The sequence below is a fragment of the Nycticebus coucang genome, chromosome 22 (assembly GCF_027406575.1).
Source record: "Nycticebus coucang isolate mNycCou1 chromosome 22, mNycCou1.pri, whole genome shotgun sequence".
NCBI lineage: Eukaryota > Metazoa > Chordata > Mammalia > Primates > Lorisidae > Nycticebus > Nycticebus coucang.
The window spans coordinates 26,192,035-26,219,105 of NC_069801.1; the positions used below are offsets into that span (position 1 = coordinate 26,192,035).

The following is a 27,071-nucleotide window of genomic DNA, read 5'->3' on the forward strand; positions in this document are numbered from 1 at the left end:
GGGGGAGGGGCGGAACGTGAGCTTCGGCCCCGCGAAAAGCGACTCCGCGAGTCTGGATAGGTCGTGAACATGGCTACCCCGCCCATCCTGCCGTTCGATGCGCTCCAATTGGCTGAGGTTGGCGCGAAGGTGCGCGAGTCGGCTCTCACGCAGAGGCCGTAGGAAACAATAGAGGCCGCGCGCGCGGAGCGAGCGCCCGTAGGCTCGCTGCCCCTCCCGCAACGCTCGACCCCGGGATCACCCCCGCTGCTTGCTTGCCCGCCATGGCCGACAAGGAAGGTAAGTGTGACGGGGCCGTCGCAGGAGGGCGGGGAGTATCGAGGCTAAGCCGCGGCCTCTACACGGCCTAACAGTTGAGAGCAGGCCCGACTTTGCTGAGCGCGGTCCCGAGACCCGTAGCCGGGAGGAGGGAGTTCCCCGTGGGGCGGGTTAACGGCACGCCAGTTCCTTTGGAGCGATGTCTGTCGCCGCAGGCGAAGCTGGCGGTAGGACCTGGGAGGGTGTTGGCTCCACAAACTCCTTGTCGACCTCTGCTCCTCTTTCTCGGGCCTCCCTGCACCGCTTCCTACTCTCACGGCTGGGTGCGTAGGCCTGTTCGTCGGTCCTGTGGGCTTTCCGCGCGCGCGCGCCCCGGAGGCCTGGCACCGTGGCCGGAACGGCTGAGTGGCGAGGATGACCCGAAGGAGTTGGGCCTTGCGAAGGTGGAGAGGAGTGTTGGTGCCTCCGCCTGGGGCTATTTAGACCAATCTTCCGTCTCAGAGTCATGCGGGTAGTTTTGCAGACGTTTACTTGACTTGTTTGTTAACTTAATTTGTTTAAAAACATTTTAGCAGCCTTTGACGACGCTGTGGAAGAACGTGTAATCAACGAGGAATACAAAATATGGAAAAAGAACACCCCTTTTCTTTATGATTTGGTGATGACCCATGCTCTGGAGTGGCCCAGCCTAACTGCACAGTGGCTTCCAGATGTAACCAGGTGACAGTCTTCTGAATATTATTTTGATGTGTTTCCGTGTAGGTTTCTCACATTGATTTTCTCTGTTTTCCTCTTCTTAGTCACTTGGAGAGGGCACAGAAACCTACTGACTTTTTAAAATAGATCCCCAAAAGTAATGCAGAATTATTTTCCTGATAAGAAAAAAACCAGTTAGCATATTTTTTCTCTAATACTGAACTGAATAGCTGTGTTGACCAAATAATGCTATAAGATTTGTCAGCTTTTACAAAGTATGGTGGGGCAGGGCACAATACCTCCCCCCTGTAATCCTAGCACTTTGAGAGGATCACTTGAGCCCAGGAGTTGGAGACCAGCCTGTGCTACATCTATCTCTCTTCTACTAAAAATAAATTTAAAATTAACCTGGCCTGGTGATGCATACCTGTAGTTGCATCTACTGGAGGGCCCAGCACTTTAGGTTTCAGTGAGCCATGATTGTGCCGCTGCATTCTAGCCTCTACAGCAGAGCGACTCTGTCTCAAAAAATAAAACAACACCAAAAAAAAATGTGTGGTTCTTTATTTATTTATTTTGGAGACAGTATCACTTTGTCACCTTTGGTAGAGTGCTATGGCGTCATAGCTCACAGCAATCTCAAACTCTTAAGGCTCAAGCGGTTCTCTTGCCTCAGCCTCCCAAGTAGCTGGGACTACAGGCGCCTGCCACAACACCTGCCTATTTTTTTGTTGTAGTTGTCATTGTTTTAGCAGACTGGGCTGGGCTCTAACCCACCAGCTTTGGTGTATGTGGCTGGCACCCTACTCATTGAGCTATAGGCGCTGAGTTCGGGATCTCATTCCAGCTCAGGCAATCCCATCTCCCTGGGCCTGGGCCTCCCAGAGTGCTGAGATTATAGGTGTGAGCCACCGTGCTTGGCCAAGTCTGGTTCTTTCAATGAATCATACTTGAATTTTCAAAGTCACAGGTAGTAGCTGGTTAACACAAAGATAACTATGTCATGGTACCTCCCTTAAAGGAATAAGTTATATGTAGTTGAAGAGGCAGATATAAACTAGTAATTACAGTTGGATATCATGAAAGCAGTTATACAAAGATAATTAGGATACTTACAAAATACCTGAAAATGAGATGGTTTTCATATAAAGGAGTTGGGTATAAGTGGGCCTGTAAAGATTAATCAGATGTATTTCTTTTTCTTGTTTGTTTATATGAGACAGAGTCTCAACTATATTGCCCTCTGTAGAGTGCTGTGGCATCACAACTCACAGCAACCTTAAACTCTTGGGGCTTAAGCGATTCTCTTGCCTCAGCCTCCCAAGTAGCTGGGACTACAGGCACCTGCCATAACATCCGGCTACTTTTTTGTTGTAGTTGTCATTTAGCAGGCCCCAGGGCACGTTAGAACCCACCGGCCCTGGTGTATGTGGCTGGCACTTTAGTCACTGAGCTATAGGCACTGAGCAAATCATATGTTTGTTGTTTGGTTTTGGTTTTTGTTTTTTGAGGCAGAGCCTCAAGCTGTCACCCTGGTTAGAGTCCTGTGGCATCACAGCTCACAGCAACCTTCAACTCCTGGGCTCAAGAGATTCTCCTGCCTCCATCTCCCAAGTAGCTGGGACTATAGGTGCCCACCACAATGCCCGGCTATTTTTTTGCTGCAGCTGTCATTGTTGTTTGGTAGGCCCGGGCTGAATTCAAACCCGCCAGTTCAGGTGTTTGTAGCTGACACCTTAGCCACTTGAGCCACGGGTGCTTAGGCACACATGTATTTCTTATTTGGAACTTGTTTACCTCTAATAGAGGGGATAAAATAATTACCATAAAAGTGGTAGAGGTAAATGGTCAGAAGAAGGAAAATATACTTGAACTTTGAGTATCAGGAAAGTCTTCCAGAAGGAAATGACAATGCAGAGATGAAGTACATAATAATAAAGTTTCATAGAATCCCATGTAACCTGGCCGGGTGCTGTAGCTCAATGGTTAGGGCGCCAACCACATGCTCCAGGGCTGGTGGGTTTGAACCCGGCCCAGGCCTGCTAAACAACAACAACAAAGAAATAGCCAGGTGTTGTGATGGGTGCCCATAGTCCCAGCTACTAGGGAGGCTGAGGCAAGAGAATCACTTGAGCCCAAAAGTTTGAGGTTGCTGTGAGCTATGATGCCATGGGACTCTACCAAGGGTGACAAAATAAGACTATCTCAATCAAAAAATTTATATATCTCGGAATAATAGGTTTGCCTCACCTTTCAGAGTGACATTAAACAATGATGTTGTATGCTAAACTAAACTTCAAAACTCAAATCTTGAGCAATGGAGACATTGGCTCGGTGTCTGTGGCTCAAACAGGTAAGGCGCCAGCCACGTACACCTGAGTTGGCGGCCATGCCCGCCAAACAACAATGACGGCTGCAACCCAAAAATAGCCGGTGGCTGTGGTGGGCACCTGTAGTCTAAGCTACTTGGGAGGCAGAGTCAGGAGAATCACTTGAGCCCAGGAGTTGTAGGTTGCTGTGAGCTATAATGTCAAGGCACTCTACCCAGGGCGACAGCTTGAGGCTCTGTCTCAAAAAAAAGAAATGGAGACATTTGCAAAATGTGGATATTAAGACTGATGGAGCTCGGGGCTGCACCTGTGGCTCAAAGGAGTAAGGCGCTGGCCCCATATGCCAGAGGTGACGGGTTCAAACCCAGCCTGGCCAGGAAAAAAAAAAAAAAAGACTGATGGAGCTCAACAGGTAATAGAAATTTGACATAATTTAAGAATGAGACTGCTGGGCGGCGCCTGTGGCTCAGTCAGTAAGGCGCCGGCCCCATATACCGAGGGTGGAGGGTTCAAACCCGGCCCCGGCCAAATTGCAATCAAAAAATAGCCGGGCGTTGTGGCCGGCGCCTGTAGTCCCAGCTACTCGGGAGGCTGAGGCAAGAGAATCGTTTAAGCCCAGGAGTTGGAGGTTGCTGTGAGCTGTGTGAGGCCACGGCACTCTACCAAGGGCCATAAAGTGAGACTCAGTCTCTACAAAAAAAAAAAAAAAAAAGAATGAGACTGCTGCCATTACAGTACTTTTAGGAAAGTGGGAAATTCTAAGGGTTGTAATAGAAAACTAGAGCAAACACCTAGAAATTGAAGTCTTGTAATTATGAGGAGTCCCCACATTCAGTCTATCCTCAAAATTACTTGAGGAGTTCAGGATAATTGGGGTCATTTTTGTCAAGAGTTCTCAGTGATAGTTGAAACCGCTTAAGAACTTGAGGCACAGTAGTTGATAAGAAAAAGCATGTGCCAAATTGTGCACATTAGGCCAGCGGATCCCAGATATCGGCCACCCCATACCTACCATTTTGGAACCCATACTGTTTTGTTTTTTTATTTTGGAGACAGTCTCACTATGTCCCCCTACATAGAGCATCACAACTCACAGCAACCTCAAACTCTTGCCCTTAAGTGATTCTCTTGCTTCAGCCTCCCAAGTAGCCGTGGGTGTAGGCACCTGCCACAATGCCCAGCTATTTTTTGGTTGGAGTTGTCATTGTTTGGCATGCCCCGGCTGGCTTCAAACTCGCCAGTCCCAGTGTATGTAGCCAGCACTCTAGCCACTGAGCTAAAGGTGCAGAGCCTGGAACCCATACTTTTTTGTGTGTGTGGTTTTTTTTGGCCAGGGCTGGGTTTGAACCCACCACCTCCGGCATATGGGACCAGCGCCCTACTCCTTGAGCCACAGGCGCCGCCCAAGAACCCATACTTTCAAAAAGTTTTTGTGGGTAATGATTGGCTAGGCTTGGAAAACAGGAATTAGATTGAATTCCCCAAGGTTGAAATTTGCACTATATCATCTTAATAGTGTCTTGCTTTAGCAGATCTAGATAAATATTGTGAGAATTTGTTTTGTTTTTAAAGTCTTCATCTTGGGCGGCACCTGTGGCTCAAGGAGTAGGGTGCCGGTCCCATATGCTGGAGGTGGCGGGTTCAAACCCAGCCCCGGCCAAAAAAAAAATAAATAAAAAATAAATAAAGTCTTCATCTTTTTTAATGGCTGAATAATACTCCATGTTATATGTTTACCACAGCTTGGTTTTTTTTTTTTTTTGGTTTGTTTTTTTATTAAATCAAAGCTGCGTACATTAATGCAATCATGGGGCACCTTGTGCTGGTTTTATACACAATTTGAAATATTTTCTTTTTTTTTTTTTTGTAGAGACAGAGTCTCATTTTATGGCCCTTGGTAGAGTGCCGTGGCCTCACTAAGCTCACAGCAACCTCCAACTCCTGGGCTTAAGTGATTCTCTTGCCTCAGCCTCCCGAGTAGCTGGGACTACAGGCGCCCGCCACAACGCCCGGCTATTTTTTGGTTGCAGTTTGGCCGGGGCCGGGTTTGAACCCTCCACCCTCGGTATATGGGGCCGGCGCCCTACCGACTGAGCACAGGCGCGGCCCTGAAATATTTTCATCAAACTAGTTAACATAGCCTTCCTGGCATTTTCTTAGTTATTGTGTTAAGACATTTATATTCTACATTTAGTAAGTTTCACATGAACCCTTGTAAGATGCACCATAGGTGTGGTCCCATATTTTGTTTTTAAGATAAGGATTACTTAGAAGCAAGCAGCCTTAACAGAGTCTCACTTTTGTTGCCCCGGTAGGGTGCTTTGGAGACATAACTCATAGCAATCTCAGACTCCTGGGCTTAAGTGATTCTCTTGCCTCAGCCTCCTAAGTAGCCCACCACAACGCCTGGCTATTTTTTTTTTTTTTTGTAGAGACCGAGTCTCACTGTACCACCCTCGGTAGAGTGCCGTGGCGTCACACAGGTCACAGCAACCTCTAACTCTTGGGCTTACGTGATTCTCTTGCCTCAGCCTCCTGAGCAGCTGGGACTACAGGCGCCCGCCACAACGCCTGGCTATTTGCCTGGCTATTTTTTGGTTGTAGTTGCCATTGTTGTTTAGCTGGCCTGTGGCTGGCGCCATAACCACTGTGCTACGGGCGCCAAGCCTGTTCCCCTTTTTTAAGGAAAGGAATCATGTTGTAATCATCTTTGTACTTTATAGCATTTGGAGCAGTGTGTCCATTGATTAGGCACTTAATAAATATTTGGCAGTTAATTTAATGTTTATTTTCCTTTCCTTTTTGAGACAGGGTCTTGTTCTATTGCCCAGGCTAGAGGATGTTGATATTACCACACCTCACTACAACGGAATTACTGGGCTCAAGTAATCCCTACCTTAGCCTCCTGAATCGCTAGGATTACAGTTGCCTACCACCAGGCCAGGCTGATTTTTCTTTTTTTCTTTTTTTTTTTTTTTTGGTAGAAAAAAGGCTATTTCTCCTGGCCTCAAGCACTTTTCCTGCCTCAGCCTCACAGAGTATTGAGATTATAGGTGTGAGTCACCTTGCCTGGTCTCCTTTCTCTTTTAATGACAGTTGATAACTATGCAGTTCCACTCGTACTGAGCCCTATGGAAGAGGCATTAGAAGTAGAAAACATGGCTCTCAATGACTTTTTCTCTCTCTCAGAATCTGTTTGTAACAATGTCTTTTCCATGCATGTATATCTTGGACTTTGTGGTCTCTTTGATATTACTTATCTGCTGTTACAGACCAGAAGGGAAAGATTTCAGCATTCATCGACTCGTCCTGGGGACACACACATCAGATGAACAAAACCACCTTGTGATAGCTAGTGTGCAGCTTCCTAATGATGATGCTCAGTTTGATGCATCACACTACGACAGTGAAAAAGGAGGTAGGAATCTTAAAGGTGAAGTAATGATGTATGGTTTGTATCTTTCATGTCTTTGAATGATCACAAAAAAGATGTCCAATTTGATAAAGTAGTCTCTCACATTGAAAAACAAAATTTAGCCTTGGGAAAGCCTGACTTGAGTAGGGTGCCGGCCCCATATGCTGGAGGTGGCGGGTTCAAGCCCAGCCCCGGCCAAAAAAAAAAAAAAATTTTTTTTTTTTTTTTTTTTTTTAACTTTTGTTGATGTCAGAGGAAATACTTAAAATATACTCGATTCTGTACCTTTACTATAAACTTTATTTAACTGGTGGCAGGGGGTTTCTATAATTGAAAGAAGCAATACAACGTACATTATTGCTGTGCATTCCTTTTTTTTTTTTGGCCAGGGCTGGGTTTGAACCCACCACCTCTGGCATACAGGACCAGCGCCCTACCCCTTTGAGCCACAGGCGCTGCCCTGTGCATTCCTTTTTTTTTTTTCTTTTCTGAGACAGTGTTGCTATGGGACTACAGGCACCTACTGTAACATCAGCTATTTTTTTGTTGTAGTTGTCATAGTTTAGTATGCCTAGGCTGGGTTTGAGCCTGCCGGCCCCCAGTATATATGGCTGGTGCCCTAACCACTGAGCTATGGCTACCGAGCCTTGTTGTGCTTTTTTATTTATTTATTTATTTTTGCAACAAAGTCTCACTTAAGTCATCCTCGGCAGAGTGCTGTGGCATCACAGCTCACAGCAACCTCCAGCCTTCAGGCTTAGACGATTCTCTTGCCTCAGCCTCCCGAGTAGCTGGACTACGGTGCCCGCCACTACACCCAGCTATTTTTTTTTGTTGCACTTTAGTGGGGCCCTGCTCCCTGAGCCGCAGGCACCGTCCCCTTGTTGTACAGTCTTGTACCCCAGGGGTGGGGTGGGGGAATTGTCCCTAAGGAAGTGAAAATTTGTATGTGGGTTGGGTGGGTATAAATCTTAGTTGTGACTGTATAAAGCAACAGATACAATTTATAGAGTATGTAAACATAAAAGGATATCTGCTATTAAAATTTCCTGAGAGGAGTAGGGAAAAAATATCTTGAACTGTTACTTAAAGAAGCAATAATGAAAGAAAGGTTGAGAAACATTGGCTTAAATTACCTTTTCCAGGTTAGAGTGACAGAAATGACTTAACCATGGCACTCATTGTATATATAAGAATTAAATTTTAATGAGCTATTCAATTATATCCTCATTTTAGAAAATAGCCAGCAGAGGTGGGGAACTGGCGGCCTTTTGATTTCAAGATTGTTCTTTTTTAAGCACCAACGGAAGCTAAAAAGCTTCATCTTTCTCTGTTACACCCTTTAGTGGAAAGATTTGTTATGTGAAATTTGGATTCAGTCAAAAGGCACGCTTAAGTGGCTCAGTGGGTAGGGTGTCAGCCCCATGTACTGAGAGTGGTGGGTTCAAACCTGGCCTCAGCCAAACTGCAACAAAAGGCACTCTCAAGGATCTAGTAGGCCACGTGGGCCCCCCTCCCACCACAGGTTCCCCACCTCTGGAGGGTTTAATTGCTGATGATAAGCTTACTCTTTACTTTTAAGAGGTAGGGATTGGTGAGTTTTCTTTATTGTTCTCAAAACAGAAGATGGGCACTTACTATTGATACTTATTTTCTAAATAATAGGTGTTTTTTAGGGCGGCGCCTGTAGCTCAGTCGGTAGGGCGCCGGCCCCATATACCGAGGGTGGCGGGTTCAAACCCGGCCCCGGCCAAACTGCAACCAAAAAAATAGCCGGGCGTTGTGGCGGGCCCCTGTAGTCCCAGCTACTTGGGAGGCTGAGGCAAGAGAATCACTTAAGCCCAGGAGTTGGAGGTTGCTGTGAGCTGTCTGATGCCACGGCACTCTACCGAGGGCCATAAAGTGAGACTCTGTCTCTACAAAAAAAAAAAATAATAGGTGTTTTTTAGATTACTCCTGATTAGCAGAATCCTTTCTTAAATCTAAGTCCTTTTGAGCTCTAGCTACTTACAGAATTGTAGCTGTGCAAGTTAGTCTTTGATCATTTAGTTTAGTTTGATGTAGAATGCAAAATAAGTTCTTAGGATAAAGGTTAGCAGGCATGGATTTTGTGTTACTTATCCAAGTGTGTAGCCATAGGGATTGATTTCTGGAAAGTAATTCTAACCCATTCTGTCACATGAAGATTAAAATGTCTAAGATTTTTTTCTTGCTGTTCCTGTTAATTAGGTACAAAGCAAATATTCTGATTGGTAATATAATAAATTGTAAAATAAAATCAAGCCAGGTGCAGTGGCTCATGCCAGTAGCCCTTACGTTTTGGGATTCCAAGGCAGGAAGATAGCTTAAGTTTGCAGTGAACCCCAGATGATAAAACAACTGTCTCAAAAAAAGGGATGGGGTGTAGAGGCTCATACCTACAGTCCTAGCAGTCTGGTGGATTGCTTGAGCTCAGGAGTTTGAGACCAACCTCAGCAAGAGTGAAACCCCATCTCTCCTAAAAATGGAGAAACTGGGCATTGTGGCGGGTACCTGTAGTCCCAACTACTTGGAAGGTTGAGGCAAGAGGATCTCTTGAGCCCAAGAGATTGAGGTTGCTGTGATCTCAATGATGCCATGGCACTCTGCTCAGGACAACAGAGTGAGACTCTGTCTCACTCTAAGAGGCCAGCCACATACACCTGAGCTGGCAGGTTCTAATCCAGCCCAGGCCCACCAAACAGCAATGATAGCTGCAACCAAAAAATAGCCGAGCACTGTGGCAAGTACCTATAGTCCTAGCTACTTGGGAGGCAGAGGCAGGAGAAGCAAGCCCAGGAGTTGGAAGTTGCTATGAGCTGTGATGCCAAGGCACTTACCCCAGGCGACAGCTTGAGGTTCTATCTCAAAAACAAAATATATATATATATAAAAAATAGAAAAGAATATGAAACATATCCTTCCCCCCCATAAACCTTTCCCCTGGAGATTACTATTAATTGTTTTCTGAAAGGTGTATCTTATGTATTGGATCACTAATTTTTTTGGTTTCAAAAACAGTGTTTTTTTTTTTCTAATCACAGTAGCCTCTACTCTACAAAATAGAATGAAAGCTCCCTAGAAACATTTCTTATACATGCTTGTTTGTTTTTTGAGGCAGTCTCTGTCATTTGGGTAGAATGCCAAGGTGTCATAGTTCATAGCAGCCTAAAACTCTGGGGCTCAGATCCTCTTGCTTCAGCCTCCCAACTGGCATCCCACCATAACACTTGGCTATTTTTAGAGATAGGGGTCTCGGTCCTGCTCAGGCTGTTCTTAAACTTGTGAGCCACTATGCCCAGCATTGAAATTTTAAGTCTTTTTTTTTTTTTTTTTTTTTTTTTTGAGACAGGGTCTTACTCTGTTGCCCTGGGTAGAGTGCCATGGTGTCACAGCTCATAGCAACCTCAAGGGTGTAAGTGATCCTCTTGCCTCGACCTCCCAAGTAGCTGGGACTACAGGTGCCCACCATAATGCCTGGCCATTTTTAGTTGTAGTTGTCGTTGTTTATCTGGCCCCGGACTGGATTTGAACCCCTAACCCTCGGTGTATGTGGCTGGCGCCATAACCACTATGCTGTGGGTGCTGAGCCATTTTTTAAATATTTCTAATGACTGAAACAAAAAAGCAACTAAAACCGCATGGTTTCTAGAAGAACCACTTCTTGCCTTCAGACTTGACTTTGGCCTCCTGTCAGGCCTTACATTTAAGAGCAGGGTCTCTGAAGACGTTCTTGTTGACAACAGTTTGGTCCGAGAGAATATCCACAGAGGACCTTGTGGGCATGAGGTGATTATAGTTATAAACTTACAAAAAAGATTTGATCTTTGATCGTTTGGCAATCTTCTTGCCCATGGCAACTCACTTTGCGGAGATAGCGGTCAATTCCAGCCACCAGAGCGTAGCTGTACGGGCAGTCTGAGATGTCATCATCAATGTTCTTCATGACGACAGCTTTATATCTGGAGTGGGGTCCAGCCAGGACCAGCACCACTTTCCCAGGTTTCATGTGAACTTGCAATTTCCGGCGTCACCCCTTGATCCCTATCCCTCCCCATAACTCGGATGGCAGCAGATTGGAAGATTCACCCTCAAAATTTTAAAGTCTTGCTGTCATTTAGAAACTATGAATTTTAAATTGCCCTGCTTTCCTCTGATAGCCTCCATACTTTTTGTCATTCTTGGAATGGCCTTCCAACAAAAGACAAAACGTCCTCGACTTTCAGGTTGATTATTGATTACCATCTGCTTGACACCGTTTAGTTTGAGGTAATAATAGCAAGCAGTTTCAAAAGATCATTGAACTTTAAAAGTGAAAGAACTAAATTTGGCTTAGGCTCATTTTAACACTAAAAAGAATTCATGTGTTTATTAGATTTAGCCTGGCTACAGTTACATTTTAGGTTCTGAAAACAAATGAGATATAAAATTTTACTTCAGGCTCTGTTAATAAGATCTGCAACTATCAGCAGATTTATCATTAGTAATTTGTTTGGGGGATTAATTGTGTATTTAAAAAGACAAATCTGTTAGTTGTGTATTTAAAAAGACAAACTTGTAGTCTTTAATCTGAATTCTGTATAATGTAAATTGTTATTGAATCATGATGAAATAACTTGGATATTTATTTTACTTAGGGTAAACTTATTTTTCTTAGTTTTCAAAAGGTTTATGGGCTCAAAAAGTGGCTTCGTTACGTACATTACAATGGTGGTTACCTTTTTGAGGGGATTTTTTTTTTTGCAATTTTTGGCCGGGGCTGGGTTTGAACCCACCACCTTTGGTATATGGGGCTGGTGCCCTACTCCTTTGAGCCACAGACGCTGCCCATTGAGGTGATATTATTGACTGGGTAAGACACTGGTAACTTCTTGGGTGCTAGAAATGTTTCATATTTTGAGTCAGGTGGTTGTTACCCTGTTGACTATGTGTCTAGAAATTTAAGCTTCAGAGATTTGTATCCTTGTACTATATTGTGTTATACCTCAAGTTTGTTTTAATGGTGTTTTGTTTGTTTTTGAATATGGAGCTCACTCTCATCATGCTAGAGTACTGTGGTGTCATCATTAGCTCAGTGCAACCTCAAATGTCCTGGGCTCAAGGGATCTTCCTGCCTAAGTCTCCCAAGTAGCTATGACTAGAGGCACTACCGTGCCCTGCTAATTTTTCTGTTTTTAGTAGAGATGGGGTCTTGCTTTTCTCAGGCTGGTCTCAAAGTGATCCTCCCCCTTAGGCCTCCCAGAGTGCTGGGATTATAGGCACAAGCCTCCATTTTTGGCCCACCTCTCTATATTTAGACTGAAAGTTCCTTGAGATCATGTATGGTAGTATACTTTGTTTTTTTGTACTTTGTGGATGCTTGTAGGCTAAAGTTCTGGAAAAAGTTCATGTGGTTTGTTGTGTTTTTCTTTTCTCCTTTAGAGTCTGTCTTGAATTTTTACTTTTAGGTTTTTAGCCTATTTGAAACATTATCTTTCAAAATTTATTTTGAAGTTGACAGTTATTTAATATGTCAACTGTACTAGTCATTTATGTCTTTGCTTTTTGTTTTTTTGAGACAGAGTCTCAAGCTGTCACCTGGGTAGAGTGCCATGGCATCATAGCTCACAGCAACCTCAAACTCTTGGGCTCAGGCAATCCTCTTGCCTCAGTTTTTCTGTAGTAGAGACAGAGGTCTCACTTTTTCTCAGGCAGGTCTCGAACTCCTGTGCTCAAGTAATTCACCCACTTCAGCCTCCCAGAGTGCTAGAATTACAGGCATGAGCCACCATGCCCTATGTCTTTGCTTTTCAAAAGGATTTTTGTCCTTCAGAGACTAACACTTGCATAGCAATGCTCTTTACAAGAGAGTTTTATTTATAAGATCCTCTCACAACTCATTTGTTCTGTGGATAAGGTTGTTAGAAATTCAGAGAAATTAAAGGCCTTCCCAAACCACCAGGATAGTAAGTGGCAGAGGCGCTTAGGCCTGGGTTTGACTCTAATTGAGGAGCTTTTGCAGCCTTATCATGCTGCTTTCTATCATTCTTTGATCTTTAATTACTTTTATTTATATATAGCTTTGCCAAGATTTACATAATCACAAATTGTTATACATGTGATGATGGTACTTGGGAGAACACTGTAAGTGCATGCAGTAGTCAGATGTGAATTAAAAAAATGTTTTTATCTAGTCCTTGCCTATCTGGTTTATTTAACCAAGGACTTTTGTTGGCAAGTGTAAGTGGGGGTTAGGAAAATGCAACTGGATCTCTTACTTCTGTTTTTCCTCTGCTGAACATTGGAAAAATAAGAGTTACCTTGGGCCACACATTAAATACACAAATACGGGTGGCGCCTGTGGCTCAGTCGGTAAGGCGCCAGCCCCATATACCGAGGGTGGCGGGTTCAAACCCGGCCCCGGCCAAACTGCAACCAAAAAATAGCCGGGCGTTGTGGCGGGCGCCTGTAGTCCCAGCTACTCGGGAGGCTGAGGTAAGAGAATCGCTTAAGCCCAGGAGTTGGAGGTTGCTGTGAGCTGTATGAGGCCACAGCACTCTACTGAGGGCCATAAAGTGAGACTGTGTCTCTACAAATAAAAAAAAATAAATATACAAATACTAATGGCAACTGATAACAACAACAAAAGGTCTGTGCATGGTTTTCATTATATACAACATCACAGATAAGCAAAAAACGTCCTCACAAAATCAACATTCGACCCTTGGGTTGGATTCCCCTGGCTAGGGAGAAGATACAATGTGATGGTATTTCAGAACGGTCACCCCAACCAGAACTTCCAACAAATCATGTAAGAGGGACTCTTGTACCTAGCACACTATATACTTAATAATCATTAAAATAGTAACTTAGGTATTACTCAGCGTACTTATTTGTGTTTTAAATGAGATTTGGAAATCTTATCAAGAACTTCCTTTCAAAGTGAAATTGGTAGTCTTTCTTAATTTTAAGTAGTAATAATAATACAGTTGTCCCCTGGTGTCTGTGGGGAATTGGTTCCACCCTCTCCCTTGGATACTATTGTAAAATCTGCAGGTGCTCAAGTCTCTAATACAACATAACACAGTATAACAGTTTACTGATAAAAGGCCTTATGTTTGTCCGTATACTCTGAGTGACATATAGAGTAGCTCTTGCTTTATACTCATTTGCAGTTTATCTTATTTACAGAATTTGGAGGTTTCGGTTCTGTTAGTGGGAAAATTGAAATAGAAATCAAGATCAACCACGAAGGAGAAGTAAACCGGGCCCGTTATATGCCCCAGAATCCTTGCATCATTGCAACAAAGACTCCATCCAGTGATGTTCTTGTTTTTGACTATACAAAACATCCTTCTAAACCAGGTACCTTCCCCTTTCTGTTCAGGTGCAAATGACTCAGTGTGGGAGTACATGACTCTGCTCATTTGGTTTAATTGCTGGTTGTTATTTGTATAATTTAACATCTTACGATTTATATTGATGTGTGGATATTCATGGCTTTTCCTTTAGTGAAAAATAATGCTTCTTTTTATAGAACAGAATGATGGTGTAGATTAAGCATTATCTATTTAGTTGAAACAGTTTCTGTATTGCTTATAAATGCTAAGAGCTTTAGACATCAGTGGATCAAAAGTCCATAATACTCAGTAAACCCACAGAGCCAGCAGACTGAGTAGCCGTGATACGTCTCTCACTTTGCAGACCCTTCTGGAGAGTGCAACCCAGACTTACGTCTCCGTGGACATCAGAAGGAAGGCTATGGACTTTCTTGGAACCCAAATCTCAGTGGGCACTTACTTAGTGCTTCAGATGATCATGTGTGTATCTTTCCCATGTTAAAGCAAATCTGGGCTAGTTACCAGTTGGTTTCTTTTTTGGGGCATGTGGGGAGGTGAGAATCTTCTTTTATGTAATGGTTAATTTTATATTTAAGACCATCTGCCTGTGGGACATCAGTGCTGTTCCAAAGGAAGGAAAGGTGGTGGATGCAAAGACCATCTTTACAGGGCATACAGCAGTAGTCGAAGATGTTTCCTGGCACCTGCTCCATGAGTCTTTGTTTGGGTCAGTTGCTGATGATCAGAAACTTATGATGTGAGTAGAATTCATTAGTCATTTATTCCTATATTGTCTTTAAGTTTTATACTTAGTTAACTACATTTCAAGTTTTGCTCAGTTTTTTAACTTTTTTTTTTTTTTTTTTAATCTAAAGTTGGGATACTCGTTCCAACAATACTTCCAAACCAAGCCATTCAGTTGATGCTCACACTGCTGAAGTGAACTGCCTCTCTTTCAATCCTTATAGTGAGTTTATTCTTGCCACAGGATCAGCTGACAAGGTCAGTTTGGTTTACTTTAATAGAAAATGTGGGGGCGGCGCCTGTGGCTCAGTGAGTAGGGCGCCAGCCCCATATGCCGAGGGTGGCGGGTTCAAACCCAGCCCCTGGCCAAACTGCAACCAAAAAATAGCCGGGCGTTGTGGCGGGCACCTGTAGTCCCAGCTGCTCGGGAGGCTGAGGCAAGAGAATCGTGTAAGCCCAAGAGTTAAGAGGTTGCTGTGAGCCGTGTGACGCCACGGCACTCTACCGAGGGCGGTACAGTGAGACTCTGTCTCTACAAAAAAAAAAAAAAAGAAAATGTGGGATAGATTTCTCTAGCTTGTTTTGAATTGCTGAAATATTTTAGTTAGGGGTTTTCTTTTTCTTCTCATAAAAAAAATTAATGGATTGCTTTTGCTTTGCTGTTCTTTACCTTATGCAGACTGTTGCCTTGTGGGATCTACGAAATCTGAAGCTTAAGTTGCATTCCTTTGAATCACATAAGGATGAAATATTCCAGGTAGGAGAAGCTAATGCTATTAATTTTTTGATTAGAGCCTGGATGTGTGAGTGGGTAGACTTGTGCTTAATCATTGCCTAAAACAGAAGGTTTTTGTATGCCCATGCTGATTTCTACGAAGTTAGGATTGTTTTTTTCTTTGTTTTCTATGCTTTCTCAAACTGGTCATTGGGTACCTCCATTTCTCAAGCATTAAGAAATCTAGCCAGGTGTCGTGGCTCGTGCCGGTAATCCCAGCACTCTGTTGCCCTGGGGTTGGTGCTGTGACATCATAACTCACAGCAACCTCAAACTCTTGGATTCAAGCGATCCTCTTGCCTCAGCCTCCCTGGTAGCTGGGACTGCAAGGCCCTGCCTGGCTGTTTTTTCTATTTTTAGTAGAGACTGGGGTCTTTATTCAGCCTGGTCCGGAAGCCCTGAGTTCAGGCATTCTACCTGCCTTGGCCTTCCAGAGTGGTAAGATTACTGGCATGAACCACACCACACATGGCCAAGCAGTCATTTTTAATTAGCCTTATTTGTAATACAGAATTCAAAGTAAATACTCTGGGAAAAGTTATTGTATGTGGGTCATCTGTACTTCAGTTCTTAGGTTGGAATTGGATTACATTTGCCTACAAGCCAAATTTAGACAATAAGAATAGATAAGATGTAATCTTCAAAAATACAAGATGAAGCCAGGTACCATGGCATGTAGTGACTGTAGTCCTAGCTACTTGGAAGGCTGAGATGGGATGATCTCTTGAGCCCAGGAATTCAGGTCCAGCCTGGACGACCTAGTGAGACTCATTGTCTATGTGTGTGTATGCGTGCACGTGCACAAGGGAGGGTGAGATTGTAGAATACAATTTTAGGTATTATTTCCCTGTTTTCTACTTCATAGCTTTTCTTTTTTCTTCATTCTCATACGTAGGTTCAGTGGTCACCTCACAATGAGACTATTTTGGCTTCTAGTGGTACTGATCGCAGACTGAATGTCTGGGACTTAAGGTAACTTACTAGTTACGCTTCCTATGGAATTTTTTCCTTTGTTTAGACTTTAAAAAGTAGTTACTAAGGGTAAATCTGTTTTGACTTTTAAAATGGTCTTTCTTTCTTTGCTAGTAAAATTGGAGAGGAACAATCCCCAGAAGATGCAGAAGATGGTCCACCAGAGTTGTTGGTATGTTACAGGCATTGAGCAATTTCGAAACAGTCTCTGTAATTTAATGTCCTGTTTGCATTTTTATCTTTGTTTTCTTCCCTCTGTCAGTTTATTCATGGTGGTCACACTGCCAAGATATCTGATTTCTCTTGGAATCCTAACGAACCTTGGGTGATTTGTTCTGTATCAGAAGACAATATCATGCAAGTGTGGCAGATGGTAAGTGTTTGCTCTGTTGTTTGGGAGAGGTTAGGTAAATGAGAGGGAATCGTTTTATGTTTGTACATTTTATGAATATAACTGCCATCTCTGTTCACTTTGTTCTCAGGTGCAACTTAGTGCTTGTCTATACATTATCATTTTCAGTTACCTGCTCTTCAGCTTTATCTGGTCGTCCCACTGGTACTTAACACTCAGCTAAACAAAACTAACCTTCCTCTCTCCTACTTCTCCTTTCTCAAACCTATTTCTCCTTTTCTTTTTTTTTTTTTTTTTAATCTCTCCTTTTTCTATGTGCTCCAGGGAGCCAATGTTTCCCCAGCTAACCATACTTGAAAAAAAAAGAGTCCCCATGTCTGTTTACCTCTAGGTCAGGTTTACTGGTGTCATCTGTCTCTGTGATATTTCTCACATCTTTCATCTTACCCATGCAAGTATACATAACCAAAGGAGGTGTCTTGTATCACAGCATCAAATACTACCATATTAAGACACACCTGTAGTCCCAGCTACTCAGGAGGCTAAGGCAGGAAGATTGCTTGAGTATACGAGTTTAACCTTGCAGTGAGCTATGACAGTACCACTCTCAAGTCCAGCTATGTGAGATCCTGTCTGAAAAAAAAAGAAAAAAATGCTACCATTTCTTAATGATAACCTATCTAGATTTCAAAAACATTCCCTACCTCTCCCTATAACTTAGTTTGAGGTGTATGTTCAGAGCACTTACAAGATAGATACAAATAACTGAGCTATAGATACAGCTAAAAATAATATAGAATGTAATACAAATAACTGATCTCTAATACATACTAATGTAAAGAACAGTTGATTTCTGGAGATGGATGGTGCTTGTGGTTACACAACAGATGTGAGTGTGTACTTAATACAGGGAATTGTAAAACTAAAACAGCTGCGATTGTAAGTTTTATGTGTATTTTACTGTTTTCTTTAAATTGCTTAACTTTTGAATGATGACAGTCTAATTAATGAAAAGAAATCCATAGAAACATGCCTTGGGTGGATCTAGAGCCAGGAAAAAACTCCAGGATAAAGGTTTTTTTTGTTTTTTGTAGAGACAGAGTCTCACTTTATGGCCCTTGGTAGAGTGCCATGGCATCACACAGATCACAGCAACCTCCAACTCCCGGGCTTAAGCGATTCTCTTGCCTCAGCCTCCCGAGTAGCTGGGACTACAGGCACCCGCCACAACGCCCAGCTATTTTTTGGTTGCAGTTCAGCCGGGGCTGGGTTTGAACCCGCCACCCTCGGTATATGGGGCTAGCGCCTTACCAACTGAGCCACAGGTGCCGCCCCCAGGATAAAGTTTTTGACTCAACACAAGAAGGAATGTTTTCATCTGTACTTTTTTTCTTGAGACAGAGTCTCACTATGTTGCCCTGGGTAGAGTATTGTAGCATCATAGCTCACAACCTCAAGCTCTTGGGCTTAAGCAATTCTTTTCTTTTTTTTTTTTTTTTTAGAGACAGAGTCTCACTTTATGGCCCTTGGTAGAGTGCCGTGGCATCACACAGCTCACAGCAACCTCCAGCTCCTGGGCTTAAGCGATTCTCTTACCTCAGCCTCCCGAGTAGCTGGGACTACAGGTGCCCGCCATAGCACCCGGCTATTTTTTTTTGTTGTTGTTGTAGTTTGGCCGGGGCTGGGTTCGAACCCGCCACCCTCGGCATATGGGGCCGACGCCCTACTCACTGAGCCACAGGCGCCGCCCGCTTAAGCAATTCTTTTGCCTAAGCCTCCCAAGTAGCTGGGGCTACAGGCACCCGCCATAACCCCTGGCTATTTTTGTTGTTGTTGTTGCAGTTGTCATTGTTTAGCTGGCCCGGGCCAGGTTCAAACATGCCAACCTCAGTGCATGTGGCTGGCGCTGTAACCACTGTGCTACAGATGCCAAACCTTAATCTGTACTTTGTTAAAACAGAATAACTATTAATTGAAGATACAGAAATGAAGCTGGGCATGATGGCTTATGCACACAGTTCTAAGCATTTTGTGGAGGACGAGATGGGAGGATCACATGAAATGATTGGAACTGGTCTGAGCAATACAGTGAGACCTTATTTCTACCAAAAAAAAAAAAAAAAAAAAAACATTTAGCCAGGTATGGTAGCTCACACCTGTAATCCTAGCACTCTGGGAGGTCAAAGTGGGAGAATTTCTTGAGCTCAGAGTTAAAAACCAATCTGAGCCAAAATGAGACCACTTCTCTGCAAAGCATAGAAAAATTAGCCAGGCATGGTAAAATGTGGCTTGTAGTCTCAACTGCTCAAAAAATTAGCCGGGTGTGATGGCATGTACCTGTAGTCTCAGCTACTCAAGAGGTGGAGGCAGGAGATTCACTTGAGCCCGGGGGTTTGAAGTTGGAGTGAGCTACAATGACACCATTGCACTATAACCTGGAAGACAGACTATAACCCTGTCTCGAAAAATGGGATGTGAGGGCTGCCTTGGATAGCCTGTCAGTTAAAGGTATGTTAGTAGTTGCTGTGGGAATGTTGTCGGAAATTAAGCTGGATCCCTTCCAAGGCCGCTGCTTCCATTCCAGGTTGTTACTTTGTAATTGTTATATATGATAAAAAGTAAATATTTGGTCTTTGTCCCTGTTCTTGGCACAGAACTTCTTAAAAAACCCTTGGGGGCGGCGCCTGTGGCTCAGTGAGTAGGGCGCCGGCCCCATATGCCGAGGGTGGCGGGTTCAAACCCAGCCCCGGCCAAACTGCAACAACAACAAAAAAAAAATAGCCGGGCGTTGTGGCGGGCGCCTGTAGTCCCAGCTGCTCGGGAGGCTGAGGCAAGAGAATCGCGTAAGCCCAGGAGTTGGAGGTTGCTGTGAGCCGTGTGACGCCACGGCACTCTACCCAAGGGCGGTACAGTGAGACTCTGTCTCTACAAAAAAAAAAAAAAAAAAAAAACCCTTGGAATTTCCAGAGTGATAAGTATCTTTTGTCACTCATAATGATCATCTTTGGAGCACACCTGAGTTTATTCTACTGTGATGACTTTGGTGGGGCTTGTAATCAGAAAGACCAAACATGCAATTAAGGGGTTAGAACTTTCCGGTCTCATTCACCAACCTTGGGGGTGGGACTGGTTAAAGATTGAGCCTTATAGGCTCAGTGCCCATAGCTCAGTGGTTAGGGCACCGGCCACATACACTAAGGTTGGCGGGTTTGAACCTGGCCCAGGCCTGCTAAACAACGACGACAACTGCAACAACAAAAAAATTACAGCCAGGCATGGCAGGCGTCTATAGTCCCAGCTACTTGGGAGACCGAAGCAAGAGAATTACTTAAGCCCAGTTTGAGGTTGCTGTGCGCTGTGACACCATGGCACTCTACTGAGGGCAATGTACTGAGACTCTTATCTCAAAAAAAAAAAAAAAAAGATTTTGACAGACTTAATGGCTCATGTCTGTAATCCCACCACTTGGGAGGCTAGTGGGGGTAGATTGCCTGAGCTCATGGATTCGAGACCAGCCTGAGCATAAGTGAGATCCACCTCTAAAAATAGCTGGGCATTGTGGCTGCGGGTGCCTGTCATCCCAGCTACTTGGGAGGCTGAGGCAAGAGAATCGCTTAAGCCCAAGAGTTTGAAGTTGCTGTGAGCTATGATTCCATGGCACTCCACCATGGTGGATAAAGTAAGACTGTGTCTCAAAAAAAAAAAGATGGAGTTAATGTTTACTAAAATATTCTTTTTCTTGTTTTTGGGCAGGCAGAGAACATTTATAATGATGAAGACCCTGAAGGAAGCGTGGATCCAGAAGGACAAGGCTCCTAGACATGTCTGCATTTCTTGTGATTTTAGCCTCCCCTTCTTTTCTTCTCAACCCTGAGATTGATTTAACACTGGTTTTGAGACACACGGACTTTTTTTGGCTATCTCTCTATAATAGATACCACCAACAGTGCTATTAGCTCAAACAGTGGTTGTTTTCTAAATACTAACTGGGGAACTTGATTCAGCAAAGCCACAGACTTACATGTAAATTTTCTTCAGGAATTTTCTAGTAACATACCCAGGTCTATAAGTAGCCACAGAAAGGGGAATATTATGTGCGATTATTTTTCTTCTTATGCTGTATCCCCAAGTTTTTCAGACTCATTTAAGTAAAAGCTAGAGTAAGTAAGGAATAGAGCCAAATGTTGTAGGTGTCTGAGCCATGAAGTATAAATATTGCTATTGCAAGATTTTGTTTTTATTCAGGAAATAGGGGAAGATTCAAGTCATAGATTCCCACTCTAAATAATCTTCACACCTAACCTTCCAGGATGCACATTTGCCTGTGTAGACCAGTCTTGGTTTCTTCAGTTAAGTCAAAACTACACGTTTCTCTTTCCTCATATTATTTTTTGCTCGTTAGTGTATTTCTTGAGCTGTTTTCATATTGTTTCTTTCCTTTCTGTGAAATGGTTTTGTTTTTTTTTAAACTTGGGACCACCAAGTTGTAAAGATGTATGTGTTCACCTGACAGTTAATGCCACAGGTATGCTGTCAAGTTGAGAAGAGTGAATCAATAACTTGTATTTGTTTTAAAAATTAAATTAATCCTTGATAAAAGTTGCTTTTTTTTTTTTTAGGAGTTAGTCCTTGACCACTAGTTTGATGCGATCTCCATTTTGGGTGACCTGTTCACCAGCAGGCCTGTTACTCTCCATGACTAACTGTGTAAGTGCTTAAAATGGAATAAATTGCTTTTCTACATAACCCCATGCTGATGGGTTTTATTTAGTATATAACATCCATCAAACACCCACCAGTCTGGCTTCTAGAAGAGTTGTTCAGGTGATAATTAATTTCCATGGTCTTTGACTATCAAAAGTAGAATTAAATATAATAGACGCAGAGGTATAGAAAAGAGCTTTTACTCCTTCCCAGAGAAAGTGAAATACATACAACACTGAATCAGAGGTGGCATGGATTAGTCTCTGATAAAATAACATGTTTTTGAACTCTATCCCTAGAGAAGTACATGGATTTCTGTAAATGTGTCAAAGGCAGTATGGTAAAATTAAGGCAAAATTTAAATGTGCAAAAGGTGCTTGAACCTTTTCTCATAGAGAGGTTGAGTCTCCTCAGTATATTTTTCCCGAGGGCCTATACTTAGAGGTTAGAAATAAATAATAGGCTTCAAAAGACTATCACCCAAGTGCCATAACCAGATAAAATGCCTGGTTCTTTGCAAACACTCTGTTTCTGGTTTTGGTTTTTTTAACCAAGTAGATCAGTCTGACCCAAAATCACTTTGATGACATAAGATCTTTGGGAGAATCTGAATAGCCCTAACCATTAGGTTCAAGTCTGGATTGGTTCCTTATCTCTAAATCTAATTTTAGAGAATAGTGAAAATTATCTTGACACAATTTTAAGAGTAAATGCTGAATCAGCATGGCCTTTAAAAAAAAGTAGATTTTGAAAAAGGGTTAATTTAAAATCTAATATGGCACAAAAGAATTGAAATTATAAATCCATTTAAATGAAAATTGGCTGCCTTTTTGGCCCTACCTGGCCCCCCAGATGTTTTTAGTTTGGGTTATTACAAGGCAAGATACATTCTTTGTAATACTACAACATGTGTCCATACGTTGATCCTGTACTCAATGTGTGTGTGACAGTTGCTAGAAAACAGGCAGCTCATTTTTCTTCTCCTTGGTGCATTGAGATCGGTATCAGAAGCATATGAAATAGAATCCAGCTAGTATTGACTGGTGCTCTGCTTGCATCCAACGCTGGAATCTGTTTAAGCAAGTCAGCCAGTATCTGCAACTTTCACAGGATGAATTGCTCGCCAAGTCTCTGGCACTTCTTTGGAAGAAAGTATGTCCAAGGGGCACTTAGTGATCTTTTGTGGAGTTTTTTGTTGTTTCTGGGTTACAGATTTGGCCATATATTTCTAAACATCTCCTGTAAGGTTGAGACAAAAAAAGAATAAGTCCGTACTTTCTGAAATACACAGTAGAGAGTTTGATTCGATGAACTTTTGAGGTTTAGTTAGTGCAAGCTAAGTTGAGGAGTGATTGCTACAGTGTGATTTATATATGCCTTTTCCCAGCATATATTTGGGCGCCTATTTGCAAAACAGAATAAATAGTAACCTATGTGATAATGTTGGGAGAGAGTAGTTAAAATTTTTCTTCTTGGTTGGGTGCCCGTAACACAGTGGTTATAGCACCAGCCACATACATCAAAGGTGGAAGGTTCGAATCTGGCCTGGGCCAGCTAAAACAACAAAGACAACCACAGCAAAAAATAGCTGGGCGTTGTGGCGGGCACCCGTAGTCCCAGCTACTCAGGAGGCTAAAGCAAGAGAATCACTTAAGCCCAAAAGGTTGAGGTTGATGTGAGCTGTGATGCTATAGCATTAGGGCAACATAGTGAGACTCTTGTCTCAAAAAAAAAAAAAAAAAAAAAAATTATTTTTTGGGTGGTGCCCCAATATACCAGAGGTGGTGGGTTCAAACCCGGCCCCCTCCAAACAATGCCAAAAAAGAGAGAAATTTTTTTTCTTCCTGTTTTTTCTCATTGTACTTTCTTTTTTTAAATAAAAAATGAATTTAGGGTGGCGCCTAGTGGCTCAGTGGGTAGGGTGCCAACTCCATATACCAAGGGTGGTGGGTTCAAACTCTGCCCTGGCCAAACTGCAACCAATAAATAGCTGGGCGTTGTGGTGGGTGCCTATAATCCCAGCAATTCAGGAGGCTGAGGCGAGAGAATCACTTAAGCCCAAGAGTTGGAGGTTGCTGTGAGCTGTAACACCACGGCACTCTAGTGAGGGCAACATACTATAACCATCTATGAGAAAAGGAAAATGTGGGCGGCGCCTATGGCTCAGTCGGTAAGGCGCCGGCCCCGTATGCCGAGGGTGGTGGGTTCAAACCCGGCCCCGGCAAAACTGCAACCAAAAAATAGCCGGGCGTTGTGGCGGGCGCCTGTAGTCCCAGCTACTCGGGAGGCTGAGGCAAGAGAATCGCTTAAGCCCAGGAGTTGGAGGTTGCTGTGAGCTGTGTGAGGCCACGGCACTCTACCAAGGGCCATAAAGTGAGACTCTGTCTCTACAAAAAAAAAAGGAAAATGTAAGAAAAAAATAAGTAAATAAATTTAGATTTTATTCGTGAGGGTTTTTTTAATTTAATTTGTTTTAATTTTTTTTTTTTTTTTGTAGAGACAGAGTCTCACTTTATGGCCCTCAGTAGAGTGCTGTGGCCTCACACAGCTCACAGCAACCTCCAATTCCTGGGCTTAAAGCGATTCTCTTGCCTCAGCCTCCCGAGTAGCTGGGACTACAGGCGCCTGCCACAACACCCGGCTATTTTTTGGTTGCAGTTTGGCAGGGCCGGGTTTGAACCCGCCACCCTCGGTATATGGGGCCGGCGCTCTACCGACTGAGCCACAGGCGCCGCCCCTCTTGTTTTAATTTGTATTTAGCAGGCCTACGCTGTGTTCGAGCCCACCACCTCTGGGCTGGCGCTCTAACCACTAACTAAGCTACAGGCACCCCCTCTCCGTTGTACTTTAAATCTGATCCACACAAAGGATTTAGTAGAGACTCTCCAATTACAAGGTTATAGTAACTGGCAAACATTGAACTTAGTACTTGGGCTAGGAATGGTGGCTCACACCTATAATCCTAGTACTCAGGGAGACCAAGGCAGGAGGATCCCTTGAGCTGAGGAGTTTGAGACCACCTTAAGCAAGAGTGAGATCCCTTCTCTGCTAAAAATTAAAAAAAAATTGGGGCAGCGCCAGCCCCATATGCTGGGGGTGGCAGGTTCAAACCCAGCCCTGGCCAAAAAAACTAAAAGAAAAAAAAATTAATTAGGCTCAGCACCCATAGCTCAGGGGCTAGGATGCAGGCCACGTATACTGTGGCTGGCAGGTTCAAACCTGGCCCAGGCCTGCTAAACAACAATGACAACTGGGTGGCACTTGTGGCCGGTTACAAAAGGAGTAGGGTGCCACTCCCATATACCAGAGGTGGCAGGTTCAAACACGGCCCGGCCCCAGCCAAAATCTGGGGGAAAAAAAAAATGACCAGGCATTATGGCAGGTGCCTGTAGTCCCAGCTACTTGAGAGGCTGCGGCCAAGAGAATCTCTCAAGCCCAAGAATTTGAGATTGCTGTGAGCTGTGATACCATGGCATTCTACTGAGGGCAACATAGTGATCACTGTGTCTCAAATAAATAAATTAATAAAATACCCTGTTTCCTCAAAAATAAGACAGTGTCTTATTTTAAGGTGTGCTCCCAAAGATGCGCTAGGTCTTATTTTCAGGGGACGTCTTATCTTTCCTGTAAGTAGGTCCTATTTTCGGAGGATGTCTTATTTTCGGGGAAGCAGGGTAGTTGGGTGTTGTGGCAGGCTCCTGTAGTCCCAACTACGCAGAAGTATAACTTGAACCCAGGAGTTTAAGGTTGCTGTGAGCTAGGCTGACACCATGGCCTTATGTCCTGGGGCAACAGAGTAAGACTTCTCCAAAAAAAAAAAAAAAAAAAAGTTAATAATTGTTAGTTTGTATCCAAGACACAAGTTTTAGGAAATGAATTTATGGGCATCTATACAATATATAACTTGACACAGCCTTCCTTTTATCCTTAGCTTTTTAGGGAATATTACAAGGGACTTTATAAAGTATATGAGAAAATATTGGTAAAACAGGAGCGGGGTTGCTCACACCTGTAATCCTAATACTCTGGGAGGCTGAGGTGGGTAGATTGCTTGAGCTCAGGAATTCAAGACCAGCCTGAGCAAGAAAGACCTCATCTCTACTCTCTACTTTAAAAAAAAAAAAAGAAAAAGAAAACTAGCCAGGCATAGTTGCACACACCTAGAGTGCCAGTTACTTGGGAGGCTGACGCAAAAGGTTTGCTCAAGCCCAGGAATTTGGGTTGCTGTAAGCTATGACACTGTGGCACTCTACCCAGGGCACAGAGTGAGACTATCTCAAAAAAACAAAATTTAGGGGAAGGATCCTGAAAAATTCATTGGTCCACAGATGTCTTCAGTTTTACCAGGCCCTAAAAGTAAATCTGTGCAAAATAAGAACAGCTTCCTCATTTCTTTTTTTTTCTTTTTTGAGGCAGAGCCTCAAGCTGTGAACCTGGGTAGAGGGCTGTAGCCATCACAGCTTACAGCAACCTCCAACTCTTGGGCTCAAGCAGTTCTCCTGCCTCCGCCTCCCAAGTAGCTGGGACTACAGGCACCCACCACAACGCCTGGCTATTTTTTGGTTGCAGCCATCATTTGGTGGCCTGGGCTGGATTTGAACCTGCCAGCTCAGGTGTTTGTGGCTGGCGCCTTAGCCGCTTGAGCCACAAGCACTGAGCCAGCTTCCTCATTTCTACTGAGAGCCATAGCCTTTGAATATTTTATAAGGAAATTGATAGGTAGATGGTTGATTGTTTTAATTTTTTTTTTTTTTTGAGGCAGAGTCTCACTATGTTGCCCTGGGTAGAGTACTATGGTGTCACAGCTCACAGCAACCTCTAACTCCTTTGCTTAAGCGATTCTCTTGCTTCAGCTTCCCAAGTAGCTGGGACTACAGGTGCCCACCACAACACCCGGCCATTTTTTGTTGTTGCAGTTGTCATTGTTTTATCAGGCCCTGGCTGGTGTATGTGGCCAGCACCCTACCCACTGAGCTACAGGTACCACCTGATTGTTTACAATATTAAGCAGTAATTCTGTCCCTATAACAAAGGCCTAGTGACTTAGGCCTCTCAGTGGCCTTCTTTGTCTTAGTCTGAATTTGATAGCACAGTTGCCTTCTCTGCTGTCCTAAGGAAATTTTATGAATAGCATGTGGGGTAAGGTAGGGTGAGAAAACAGAATGCCCAAATCCTAGATGTTTTATCCTGTTATAGAATTCCTAATGATAATTAGGACATACTTTGAACTCTACTAGTAATTGAAACATTCCAGTGAACTCTGAGGCTTCACCCAGGTATTTGGGGGGTATGGACTTGTCATTAGACACACACTTAAGTTTTTTTTTTTTTTTTTAAGAAGGCATTAGTATTAAGTTAGGAAAGCAATAGCAATGCAACCACCACTCTTCTACCCACGAAGATTCACCTTGAGACTGTGTCTCGATTCCACCTGCCTGAGGAGTGGAAGCATCAGCCTGTTGCAGGCTCTTGGGTAGCATAGCCCTTT

The 27,071-nt window shown here is 43.4% G+C and overlaps 2 protein-coding genes across 4 annotated transcripts in view; one reads left to right on the plus strand and one right to left on the minus strand.

Moving 5' to 3' along the window:
* The first annotated feature begins 46 nt into the window (after positions 1-46).
* RBBP4 (RB binding protein 4, chromatin remodeling factor) lies at positions 47-21,625 on the plus strand. The gene is made up of 12 exons (XM_053577327.1): positions 47-279; positions 831-978; positions 6,557-6,702; positions 13,888-14,061; positions 14,401-14,516; positions 14,633-14,793; positions 14,912-15,038; positions 15,460-15,537; positions 16,451-16,527; positions 16,642-16,699; positions 16,790-16,900; positions 20,633-21,625. The coding sequence occupies exons 1-12, from the start codon at positions 264-266 to the stop codon at positions 20,696-20,698; spliced, it is 1,278 nt and encodes a 425-aa protein (XP_053433302.1). The 5' UTR covers positions 47-263; the 3' UTR covers positions 20,699-21,625.
* SYNC (syncoilin, intermediate filament protein) overlaps positions 21,347-27,071 on the minus strand; it is a 23,813-nt gene continuing 18,088 nt past the window's right edge. Inside the window, exons 4-5 of one of the 3 annotated variants that reach the window (XM_053577320.1) lie at positions 26,991-27,067; positions 21,347-22,822 (exon numbers count right to left, since the gene is read on the minus strand). In XM_053577320.1, coding sequence (XP_053433295.1) covers positions 22,812-22,822; positions 26,991-27,067 — 88 coding nt within the window. In that variant the 3' untranslated portion in view covers positions 21,347-22,811. Of the gene's footprint in view, positions 22,823-24,124; positions 27,068-27,071 lie in introns of those variants that run through there. The other 2 variants (XM_053577321.1, XM_053577319.1) reach the window with 2 other exon arrangements.